This window comes from Indicator indicator, chromosome 1 (assembly GCF_027791375.1).
Source record: "Indicator indicator isolate 239-I01 chromosome 1, UM_Iind_1.1, whole genome shotgun sequence".
NCBI lineage: Eukaryota > Metazoa > Chordata > Aves > Piciformes > Indicatoridae > Indicator > Indicator indicator.
The window spans coordinates 16,931,003-16,943,614 of NC_072010.1; the positions used below are offsets into that span (position 1 = coordinate 16,931,003).

At 36.6% G+C, this 12,612-nt stretch overlaps 1 protein-coding gene across 1 annotated transcript in view; it reads left to right on the top strand.

Moving 5' to 3' along the window:
- The window catches only part of AASDHPPT (aminoadipate-semialdehyde dehydrogenase-phosphopantetheinyl transferase), a 39,037-nt gene extending 27,750 nt beyond the window's left edge, over window positions 1–11,287 (top strand). Inside the window, exons 3-6 of the mRNA XM_054380872.1 lie at window positions 248–369; window positions 877–1,038; window positions 7,260–7,337; window positions 11,129–11,287. Of these exons, the coding sequence (XP_054236847.1) occupies window positions 248–369; window positions 877–1,038; window positions 7,260–7,337; window positions 11,129–11,287 (521 nt within the window). The remainder of the gene's footprint in view (window positions 1–247; window positions 370–876; window positions 1,039–7,259; window positions 7,338–11,128) is intronic.
- The last annotated feature ends 1,325 nt before the right edge of the window (window positions 11,288–12,612 follow it).

Below are 12,612 nucleotides of genomic sequence, written 5' to 3' on the forward strand. Positions count from 1 at the left end.
AAAATGCATGTTTATGACTTGGACAATTTTAATGCAGTTATTCAGCTGTGAGAATGTTCAGAACACAGTATGAAAAACTCTCAATCACCAGCATCACTGCTTCAAGGCTAATATATATCCAGATTGTGGAGTTGTTGGTTCATAATTTTTCTCTTGTGAGTTTTTGCTAAAGCAATACCATGAGGGAATTAATTTTCTTATTACTAGTCTATTAAAATTTCTGTAAATACATCTTTCTAATTTATAGGTAGCAGCTCCATTCCCAATTTCTTTCGCATCATGAAGCGACAGTGCACTGAAACAGAGTGGGGTGTAATCAAGTCTGTTGGTAATGAATGGATGCAGCTGGATATGTTTTATCGGCACTGGGTAATACTTTTTTTTATTATTATTATTTAAAGACTGCAGTGCTAGAGCCTACATGTTCTCTTTTTACCCATTTTGTTATTGTTCTCATTATGGTAAAATTAGATACTTTTTTTTTATACTTAGATGTTAATGTGGGGATAATATTTTAATGAGATTCGTATTTTAGTTTTGTTTGTGTTCAGTTGTTTGAGGTTTTTTTAATGTCATCTCACATTGCTAGAAAGATTTATGCTTGGTTTTAAACACATAACCAGAACCAAGCAAAGGGTTCCTATCTGTATGTGCCACTTGGTGATTCCAGTTGTAAGTTCATTATGCTGCAGCAAGTTAAGATAGGTATTAACACCACCCATAACTTTCTCTTGATAATTTTATCAATCTGCCCTCACATATATAATACTACAAGTCTTAAATTTATTTGATCTGCAGTGTCTGCTCAGAAGTAATATTTATTGAACAATTTGAAAACAGCTAATATGAATAAAATGTATTTTTTCTGTGTTTTAGGCCTTGAAGGAAAGCTTCTTAAAGGCTGTTGGGGTTGGTATTGGCTTTAATTTGCAAAGAATTGAATTTAATGTGTCCCCATTGCAACTGGAAATAGGGAAGGTGTACAAGGAGACCAAAATGCTTCTGGATGGAGATAAAGAAGAAGACTGGACATTTGAGGTAAGAAATATTCAAATGTATTTTTTCAGTAATGCTAAACAGTCTGAACACTCTAAGGCTACATTGCACATTTATTTTTGAATTGCAAATTCGCCCCTTTATGCTGTATAACCACACTGAAAATTTATGTCAATCAAAATTTAGGGTACAGATCTGCAGCATTTTAACGTGTATTTGATGTTTGCAAAAACACTCCAGAGAGATTCATTATAATGGCTTTTAATTGTTTTCTTTTTCTGGAGTATGTTTCTTGCACTATGTGGAATTCATCCTAGGCCATGTAGGAAGTTCACTGAAGTATAAGTCAGACTAAACTTCTGAACAGTGTCTATGATTTTAAAGTTCTTCATCAGCTGGTCAAGAATGGGACTAGTGAATAACTAACTCCATTAGTTATTGTTCATGTTAAATGTTTGTAACGGAGGAGATCTCTTCATCTTCTTTGGGTTGTTTCTTCTTGACATGCAAACTGCTTGAAACATGTTTTTGTCAGTTAGGAGTCACAGTGTGCTGACTGGCTGCTGTCTGTGGGAATGGAGAGGTGCAAGAGACTTGCCTTTGCTTCATTGGAACTTTCATTTAGGCTCAATCTTTGTTTATCCTTCTTTCAACTTAATCACTTAAACATCTATTCTGTTAGATTTGGTAGGAGATACTTAATAGCATCTAATCTAGTTTAAAGGGTACGTAGAGGGAGAACTGATCGCAGTATGGTTTAGTTGTGGACTTGGCAGAGTTTGGTTAACAGACTTCATCTTAAAACTCTTTTCAAACCTAAATGATTCTTTGGTGGTATACAATGTTCTCAGATTGTTTAATTACTTAAAGAACCAAGCTATAAAAAGGGAAAAAAGTTATAGTGCCATGTCTCTATATGCCAGAGGCATTTTAACTGAACCACTTAAAACAAAGGAAGAAATACAGAAGAAATTGGCCTTAAAATTGTTTGTAAAGGGTACCTGGTTCTAGCCTGCTGTAAGTTTGTGCTTAGCTGGTATGTAGCAGTTCAAAGAATACAGACTTTGCAATTTCACATAATAGCCAAGCACACTTTTCAGTAAGTGTGTCCAGTTCCCAATACCCATTTACATATTTAGAAATATTTGTATTGTTGGAGACAACTCTTCCAGCAGACCTTATCTAAATGACAAATTTCTGCTGTGTGCTTGTTGTGTGTATACAAACCACATATGTGGTATGCATGTAGTAAAAAAAATAAATGTACCAGTAACAGTTAAATTGTGGCATAAGTTGACTTCTTCACAGGTCATTCCTTTTAACTTTCCTAACCACATGTGAGCTTGTGTTATTCTAAAAGTATACCCATACTAAATCAGCCCTCATCCTGATACTGCCATATTCTCTGAGAATTATGTCATGAAATTCACTAGTTGGACTGGCAAAATAAAATGTTAGAAAAGTGTGCCACATCTTGTAATAAAGTGCTTTCTGTATTAATGCTAACAGGGTACCATTGTCAAGGAAGCATCTGCCTCTTTCAGTTGAATTCTGGCACTTCTAATTTTGGTCTTTGATGACATGCCTGTGCTTGATTATCTAAAATAGCCTGAGCATGATGATATAGATAGCTGTATTACTTAAATGCTTTATAATTATTTGATTTTTTCCTTATTACTCAGTAATTACTGCTAGAAGCTTAATTTAATTTTTGTCTGAGGAATGTCTCCTTTTCCATGCTTGCCCTTCTGCTTCCCAAGAGCTCAACATTATAATTAGGCAGATTGTAGTGTTTCAAAGAAAGGATTTATTACCAAGTTTCATTTAAATGTAAGCTCAATTGGGATATAATTTCATTTAAATATCAACATTTATTAAAATGAAATTGAAATAAATAATTAGTTTTTCAGATACCATTCCCCAGCCTAAAATTAACATCACTCTATTTTTGTCTTCTCTCATTTTATTTTATTTTTTAATTTCATGACCATTTTCTTACTTACAAAAGGCTTTTTTTGTTTCATTGTGTGTCCTTGAGCCAAATTCTTGAAATAACTTGTTAACTGAAAACACTAATTCTGAGAAAGCTGCACTAGTCATCTAAGAGAGGATTTTAAGAACCATGGGTAAGACTGCGTATAACTGGTATAATGTTTTCCTTGTGTTCCCTGATGTGCTGAGTTTGCTTGAGTGAACCTTTCCTATCTAAATGAAAAAAAAAAATAATGATCTCACTTCTACCTTTCAGATCAGCCTGTGTCTTTATGATAAGAAATTATATGATAAGAAAGAGAGCAAGGCTGCTTAAGATCCAGTTATCACATATTTTGGATTGTCTTATTTGTTTTAAAGAGAATCTAATTTACTGAAAATGGAAGGGAGGTATGAATGGGCTTTTACCCATTTAAACTACAGATGATATTCTAGAATTACCTCCATAAAGCACTATATAATGTGAAAAAAATAAAAGCATAAAGACTAAACAAAAATATCTACCACCTTACATTAGTCATGATAAAAAATAAGAGAATTACTAGTGAATCAGAGCAAATCAAAGCTGACACTGTTCAGACACCTTGTAACTGTTCACAACAGAGCAAAGCCTGTTCATATTTGAGAGAATTTTCCATGAGCATTAAAAAAATATTCTTTTTCTGTTACTGCATTGTAAATTCCAAGTGCACTACCTTGTGTAGTTGACTCTTTGCTGCTGTCCCTTCATGAAGGGTTTAGTTTTGTCCAAAGTATATTTCCTCTCTTTTGCTCCTTATCTTTTTGAGCTTGGATTGAATGCAGTAACTCATGAACAGCCTCTTGCTGTTTGATCTTGATGCATTGGTTTAGCTTTAGGTGCTTGGTTTCATACAGTACTGTAGAGATTGCTACTTAGACTCCCTCCAACTGCTTTGGAAGAAGTAGGGGAAGAAAACACAGAAAATCTTTATTTAAAAACAAATTTTCTTCTAAGATATATCTGGTATGTGTATTAAATATGTTTTATTCACATAGGGAGTGGTGCACACTTTAAAAAGGTGAATTTCTGTAGTAACAGTATTTTGTTTGCTAACACTGGGAAGAGAGCTTACAGTATTTGTGTCAGAATGTTAATGATGTTTATTATAAGTAATGCTATATGCTCCATTTACTTCCATTAAAGAAAACAGACTTAATTAAGTACTAGTTAATTTTATTAAGAGTGAGAGATCTGTTACAATTACGGCAAGTTTTATAATTTAAAGAGATAAGCTTAAGTTTTTAATATATATCTCTGTAGCAGATCTGGCATGTAGGAAAAAATCCTAATTACTGATTTGCAAAAGAATTGCTTTGCAAATAAGTGCAGACAAAGAATTGTTTGCTTCTTTTCACAAAAAAAATATTTGCTTGGTTTCTCTGTATGCAAACACATTACTTCCAGAATATGAATTTCAAATTGACATTACCTGGGTCAGTTTGAAACATGTTTACTAATTGGTGTTGGTATGGAGTCTTTCAGCCTCATTAAAAGAAGTGAATCTTATCATATTGTCAGGAGTAATGGGAATAAAAACTTCTAAGACTAGGTAATCAAGCTGGATTCACACAGCAATCAGTTCTGCTGACTGGGAAGGCAAGAGCTTCCTCAAAACTGTGGTTTTGAGTGAATCCAGTGTGATTTGGATCCCAGGCACATCCTTTTCCTGAGCCTTTGAAATGAGGTAATTATAAGTCTCAGTGTGCCAACAGCTTGAACAGCTCTAGTAAAACTTTGGTTCTGTGCAGAGAAAAACGAACTTTGGTCCATTATGTGTTTTTTGGTTTATAGAGAGGAATCTTAGCAAAAGAAAGGTAAAGGAGTTACTCCTTTGTCTCAGAGGAATTCCTGCACAGTTGTTTTCTTTCTTTTTTTGTTTAATCATTTCTTTCTATTTAAGAAGCTGGATTTATTTTATAAACTGGTATAGCAGTATTCCTGGATGAATAGAGAAGCAAGCTCATTCCCTGTTTTTTGTGATTTGGGCATGTTTTGGTAACTCCATATCTGAAGATGTTTGCTGGTCTCTAGTAGGGGCCAGGAGACATCTCCTTCCCTTGTGTATTTGTTTTGACTTACCTTTCTCTGAAATGGCAAAGATAAGATGAAGGGCAGAGTTTGTTATGTTTTATTGTAAGATGCTGAAAACATTTCAGTGATTATGGAAGATACATGAAGTAAGTGAGTCAGAATGTCCCGAATGCATTATCTGCTGGGCCAGGTCTCTTCAGGGAAATGGTTCCTATTTAAGCAGTCACTGCCTGTTAAATGCAGATTTTAGCTGACAAAAAATATTTTATTAACAATATGTGAAAGACTTTATCTATAATATGTTTATACTTGCACAAACAAGAATACCTAAGTTAGCAGTAAGAAATTTCTCTGCGTTCAGCTTAAAGCCATGACAGTTTTTAACAGAGTTCAAACTACAGATGTAGGACACTTCCAGTGTGCTGCGTCCTCTGTAATAGAAGGGAGAAAATGGAGTGGTGAAAAACTAGATGTAGTAATTTTTCTGTTTAGACAAACAAAATACTGCCACCTTAGAGCTGTATAAATTATTTAGCAACACTTGATCAAACATCTAACTTTCATAGTCTCTTTTTATTTTTGAGGTTGTTCAGGGAAGTTGTGGAGGCTGTAACTCCCAACTCTGGGAGTGTTCACAGCTGGGTAGGATGGGGCCTTGAGCAACCTGATCTAATAGGAGGTGTCCCTGCCCATCTTTAAGGTCCTTTCTAATCCAAACCATTCTGTGATTCTGATTTTCAGTCTTGTACTGAAGTAACAGAAAACTTAGTAAAATACTTCCTGCTAAGTATACCTGTGCTTGCAGTTGTGGGAAATGACCACTTACACTACAGATCTGTTAGGGTTTCCCATGTGCATTTAATATTTCTCCTAATCTAGACAGAACTGTAATAGTAATTTTCTTATTAGTGCTTTGCAGAAAGGTAAAATACATAGAGAAGCCTAATGCAAACTGAGAGCTTTGTTTTAAAAGATGTTTTGCTTAGATTAAAAGGGAGGAAAAAAATAACCAACAACCTCTCAGAGGAAATAGAAGGACTTCAGGGTGCTTTATTTACATTATAGTACAGTGCAGTTAGAGTACTTCCCAGGGAAGCGGAAATTGAAGGTTTACTCATACTACCTGGGAGAATATCCAGACTACTATCTGATCTTTAGATTGATGATCTTATCTACATTGTTTGGGTTTTATGGGTAAGATTGTTGTAACTGGAATTACAGAATGGGTTGGAAGGGACCTCCAAAGGTCATCTAGTCCAACCCCCTCTGCAATAAGCAGGGGGATCCTCAACTAGATCAGGTTGCCCAGAGCCCTATTGAGCCTCACCTTGAGTATCTCCAGGGATGGGCCCTCAACCACCTCTCTGGGTGTCCTGTTCCAGTGTCACACTACCCTCATGGTAAAGAACTAATTCCTTATTCTTGATTTCTGTTTTAGAAAGTTTGTGCAGAAAACATGTGAACATTTTTGGATAAAGAAACACAGAATATATTATTCCTCTCCCTTTATCCTTTTTATTTTTTTTAAGTCAACGGGATTATAACTTGGCTATAGAATAGGCATTATTCATAAACAGTATATAAAGTGATTTTTCTCTGAAATTAATTGATCAGGATTAATTTGTAGCCTTTCTAGAGGAAAACATTTTTTAAACAAAGCTATTAAATAAATAAACTGTTACTAAATACATAGTTATATAGCTAAAAACTTTTTGAGGAAATTTGATTTATTTTTTTATTTAAACAGAGCAACATACAGACTACTGTGTCAGAAATTTGAGTTGTGATTTTTACTTTGTCTGAAGCCAAGGGAGAGTCACTGGTTTAAATTTGTGCTTACTTTGTTATATTTCAGAATACTTCCCAGAACTTCACAGGTCATCTCATTGGAGAACAGATAGCTAAGTTGGGTTATATGGCTTGTGACTTAGAAGCCATGGGTAAAGGAATGGTAAGGTCACAAGCTTGAATATAAACATTTACAAATGAATGAGATGGTGGTAGCCTATAGTATTCAGTTCATCCCTGCTGAGTTTTTAGTATATCTGCATCCTTGAACCATCTAACAAAACTGCTAAAAATTACTACTGCTTCTTGAATGCCACTATTTTAAATTATGTTCTGCTGTTTTTCTGAACCATATTCTAAACACTTGCGTAGTCTTTGCTGGAAGCACTGAAGAAAATACATTTACATTGCTGTTTCTCATCTTTACTAGGAAACCCGCTTAGATGACCATCATCATGTTGCTGTGGCTCTTGGGAAGCAGGAGGAATTTGGACAGAAGCATTCTTATGTAAGAAATTATGAAACATTTTCACATCTTGATACTAATCATTTGAACATAAACTTAGTCTGATACTGTAGCTACAAGTGTGTCATCTCAGATGTCCGGCCAAGGAGAAAGCTTTTATAAGCACGTTATTAACCAAATTCTTACTCAAATATTGCCTCTGGTTGTGTCATGCCTACATCAGGAAAGGTCTGGAAAGGAGAAGTAATTTAGAGAATGTCAAAGGATCCTCTCAAATCTGGCATGTGTTACAGTGTTCAGTGTGTTCATTTGAGAGAAGATTAAGTGATTATGGTCACAGCTGGCTAGTACAGAATTGGGAAAGATGATTTTCACAGAGGGAAGTGGAGACAATGAACCAGTCTGGACTGCTAAACTAGTACAACACCTCACCAAGTTAATTTTAATGGAGAGCTGTCAGTGTGTGTGTTCCAGAGCAGATCCAAACACCATTGTGACAAGATAAGCAACAACAACCAAGAGATGGGAAGAACAGCAGTTTTAGAGTTCATTCCATGTGTTACCTCTATTGACAGAAGCAACAAGGCTATTTAAAAGCTTTTGGGGGTTTTCTGTGTAATTTAACGAAGACCTGGCTCATGAAAATAAGCAGCGTTTTTAAATAGCAAATTACTTCAATGTCAAACCTGAAGCAGACTGGCAAGTTGTAGCCAAAATAGTATCAATCAGCAAAGGAAAGTGTAGCAAACTGACAGGTTTGTCTCTGATGGCTCAGAAGAAAATGTGTTAGTTTTCAGTTATTTAGCACAAAGATTCTGCCAGGAGCTATAAAAAAAATAACTAGTATATAAATAGATAAAGGGATGAAAGTGGTCATGCACACATCTGTCATGGTCATGAAGTCTGAGTAAATGGATTACGTGGAGAAGCAGACCTTTTAACTAGTACTAGATTGGAAAAAGAGGTATTCTTGAGGATTTACTGTGGTAAATCAGTGCTCAAATACTGTTAAGAAAATACATGCATTCTGTTCAACAGGACATAGTTAAGTTCCCATTGAGGCTGCATATCATTCTTCCTACAGTAATACTGATAAATGTCAGTCTGAGGTCAAAAGAAGGCTGCCATTATTTCTAAAGACAAGTACCTAGTTACACTAGAAAACTACAGGGTTTTTGACCTTCTCTATCATTGTCACTCACCTTAAAATTATCATAGAAAGAACAGGCATGATATCAAGAGTTAAGATGAAAGCCTTGGAATCAAGAGTCTCAAAGGAATACCTGTCCACTGACTAAATTTGATGACCTAAATTTCATTAGCTCAGTTCACTAAATAAAGGTCATTTTAAGTAGGACAAGTTAGCAATCTGTGACTCCCCAGTATGGAAACAAAGTTAAAATCTCTGTACTATTGGGTTGTGCCTTTTCAGGACTCTTTCTGACTGTAGTGTGGAGGAAATTAAAGGGACCTTCTCTTTCAAATAGAACTGTAAGAAAGGATTCTGTGTACTGTTAGGTGTATTGAGAGGAAAAGGTATTCTTCATTTTGGTTTGAATAAATTGAGTATGTATACGTTATGCAATTGCTTCAGGATGTCAGTGCTTGATTCTCTTCCCTATCACAGGAGTAATTTGCTTTGTGTCCTGTTTGCGGAAAAAATGTACTTTCAGTGAGCTCGCTTCACAACCTGATAGGGAGGGACTTGTAATTCACAGAAAGAACCAATTATTGCTTTAAAGTATTATAATGTAAATTCACTAGTGTCAAGAATCTTGATGTCTGCTAGTGGTAGCTCTAGGCTTGAAGGGACAGAACATTTGTCTGTACTCTTACCTGCTTTTAGGCCTCAACAAAAGGTGGCTGAGTTTATAATTTTTTATAATTCCTATATATTCTGTAAAATCTTTTTGTCTGCCACTTGCTACATTTCTCAGAACTTGTAGTGAGTTCAGTCAGAGCACAGTTGTCTTCAGGTAGGCATGTGCTGAAGTTTAGACTAGGTCTGTTAACAATCCACTCAGCGCTGAGGCTCAGTTCATATTTGGCATGCACCTGTGATGTTGTTTGCATGGCACCAGGCACAGTGCCTGGAGCTTTACCTCGTCTCCAAAAGGCCAAATGAAGAGGAATGTCTCAACACCATGTCACTTATGTGAGAATATAAACTAACAGGCAGCTTAATTAACTGGTACTTTCAGTCTACATTGGACAACTTTGCTGTGCTCTTACAAACTTTTGTTGTCTTTCCATTTATTCCAAAGAGTAGCTTGCTGCTCAAACACTGAAGCAGAGAATAGGCATTTTTGCTCTTTTACCTATTTACTGACCTACCTTCATTAAGGTTACAGGAAGGGATAAAAAAAAAAAAAATCAGTAAGATGGGCATTAGATAGTGTCCAGTATTTGCATTTAAGCAAGCAAATGCCCGCAAGGCATCATTATGAACAAATGCCTCAAATGGTCTCAAGGATCTCAACATACTGGGACACCTTTCTGAAGTGCCTGTTACACTACTGCATGCAGTATGGAGAACAAACACAAGGAGTTGGAGCTCTGTGTCCAGTTGCAAGGCTACAATCTTGTTGGGATCATGGAGACATGGTGGATTGATTCCCATAGCTGGAGTGTTCTGATCAAGGGGTACAGACTCTTCAAGGAAGATATCCTGGGAGGGTACAGAAGAGGAGTTGTCATTTATATGAGACAGCAGCTGGATTGCATCGAGTTTGCCTTGGGATAGATGAGGACCCAGCTGAGAGTTTGAGAATTAGGATTAAAGAGAGGAGAGGTCAAGGTAACCTGATCCTGGGCAACTGGCTCTGGGTGGCCTTGCTAGAGCAGAGGGGTGAAACTAGATGACCTCCAGGGATTCCTTCTGATCTCAGACATTCTGTGGTTACCAGACATCGGTATTTCCTCCCAATAAGTTACCTTTACTTACATCAAAAAAGTGCCAGTTTGTCTGCCAGAGCAGCCCTGATGAATTCTATCAAATACTAAAGGTAAAGAATGCGTGGCTTTTGTAAATGCCATATTTAGGAGTCAGCAACATTCCTGTTTGATTCATGCAACTGTAGTTTTTGTCCAGCTCTTTGGAAAGTACTACCCTTGCAGATAGCACAAGGTTGCACAGTAGCATGCTGAAAAACCCAAACCTCTTCTTACAAGTGTGATTTTTTTTTTTTTTTTTTCTTGAAGTGGTGGAACTAATGCAGAGACCAGGACACTCTTAATTTCCAATATCCCAGCCTACACTTAATCTGGATTTAATAATCTGGATTTAACATGGGGAATTGTGGGTTGACTGTGATCACTTTTGTCCTTAAATAGCATGAGCTTAAGAGAAGCATAACTTCAGTGACTACTGGTATTAAAAGAGTATGAATAGGCACGCTTCTAGTAGAATAAATTCTCACGCTATCATTTCAGATAATCATGTGTGCTGGAGGATAAATTACAGTTTAGTGATGGATTTTTTTTTTTTTAAAATTTATTTTTACATGCCTTTGAATTAACCACTCATTCTGTGGTATCTGCAGCATTCTGTGTCACTGATCCTTCCAGTTTTCTTAACTCAGTTTCAAAGATAAACTTGTTGTTTTGATGGTTTGGTTGTGTTTTTTTGGTTTGTTTTTTTTTTTTTTTCCTTTTCTGTACATGCTTCTGTTGGTTATTTTATAGCCTAAATTAGGGACAGTGATACTGGTATCAACTGAAATATTTACTTTGTTCTTCAGTAAGGAATATGTAGCTCAAAGTGGACAGAATATGCTACAGGAAGAAAACTGTGATTTATTTATTCATGTAATACTAATACTTGTTTTCCCTAGGTATGTTCCATGGAGCCTAACCAACCACAGTTTACACTATTGACTTTTGAAGACTTAGTTGCATCTGGTATTCCAATTGCACCTGAGGATTCTACATATTGGGATAATTTTTGTTCTAAGCAGGAGAGTCCAGTGCAACAGAATTCACATTCAAGATGAAAATGCTTGTAAGAAAATTGTCATTTTTTTTATGCTGTTACTGTATATAATTCAGAGTGTGGGAATAAGTGCATGTGCAAATTGAGCAATTTTTTCTTCCAATACTGAAAATCAGTAATGCAGAAGTTAAATTAGATGTTCAGTAAATTCAAACTTCAAAGTTAACAGAAGTGCAGAGTAATTTATATACAAATAGTAAGTATTCCAGATTTTTTCTTTTTTTTCTTTTTTTTTTTAATGAAATACAACTGGAGATAAATGGCACTCCAAGGAGGCCAGAAATGCCTATTCAGGTGACATGTAACAGTTATCACTTGGTATTTGAAACTGATTCAGTTCTACCTGAATTTGACTATAATACCAGATGGGCAAGCACTTAAGAGCTGAAAGGACAGACTTGTTCTGACACAGGCACAGGAGGTCTGCAGAAAAGGAGGTCTATTGAGAGTATTTGGGGCTGGAGAGTATTGAGCTGAATGGCTGGTCGGCTGCTAAATGGTTCAGTTCACCAGTCATGAAGGACATCATCAAGACAGTTTGCATCTGTGTGAAGAGAGATTGGTGCCATTCAGTGTGAAAATCTGCTAACTTTGAGAAGTGGATCATAGGAATTCACTCTTAGCATGTCATAAATCTGAACCCATACTACATTGTTACTATATTTGCGCTGATGTTAATCAAATGTGCTGATCTTAGCAGAAGGGCAGCTGCGGGAAAGCCTTTAATTTAAAGCTTTTTAATTAAAGCTTTGCTTTAATTCGAGTTGCTTTGGGGGTTTCCTGGGTTTGCTTTTGGGGCTTTCTGAGGGTGGAAGGACCCCAAAGATACAAGCAGGACCAATGGGGGCTTTCCTCCACTGCGCCTGCTTGGGAAGTGACGTGGCTGGGGGGTGTTGCCTGGGAACCATGTGGAATTTAAGTACCAATTAGCGTGAGAACGCCATTTCAGTACGAGGGCAGCCGCAGGAAAGCTCGTCTGGTCACTGGAACACGGAGAGTAGTGCCTGAGGGATTAAAAAATAATAATTAAAAAATAAAAAAGTTAAAAAAAAAAAAAAGGCCCGGTTCCCCTGATGACTGGAGACTGGCCAATGTGATGCCCATCCACAAGAAGGACCTGAAGGAGGAACCAGGAAATTACAAACCTGTCAGCCTGACCTCAGTGCCAGGCAAGGTTATGGAACAGGTTATCCTGAGTACAATCACACAGCACCTACAGGATGGCCAAAGGATCAGGCCGAGCCAGTACGGATTCAGGAGGGGCAGGTCCTGCCTGACCAACCTGATCTGTTTTCATGATCAGGTTACTGCCTGGTGAATGTGGGG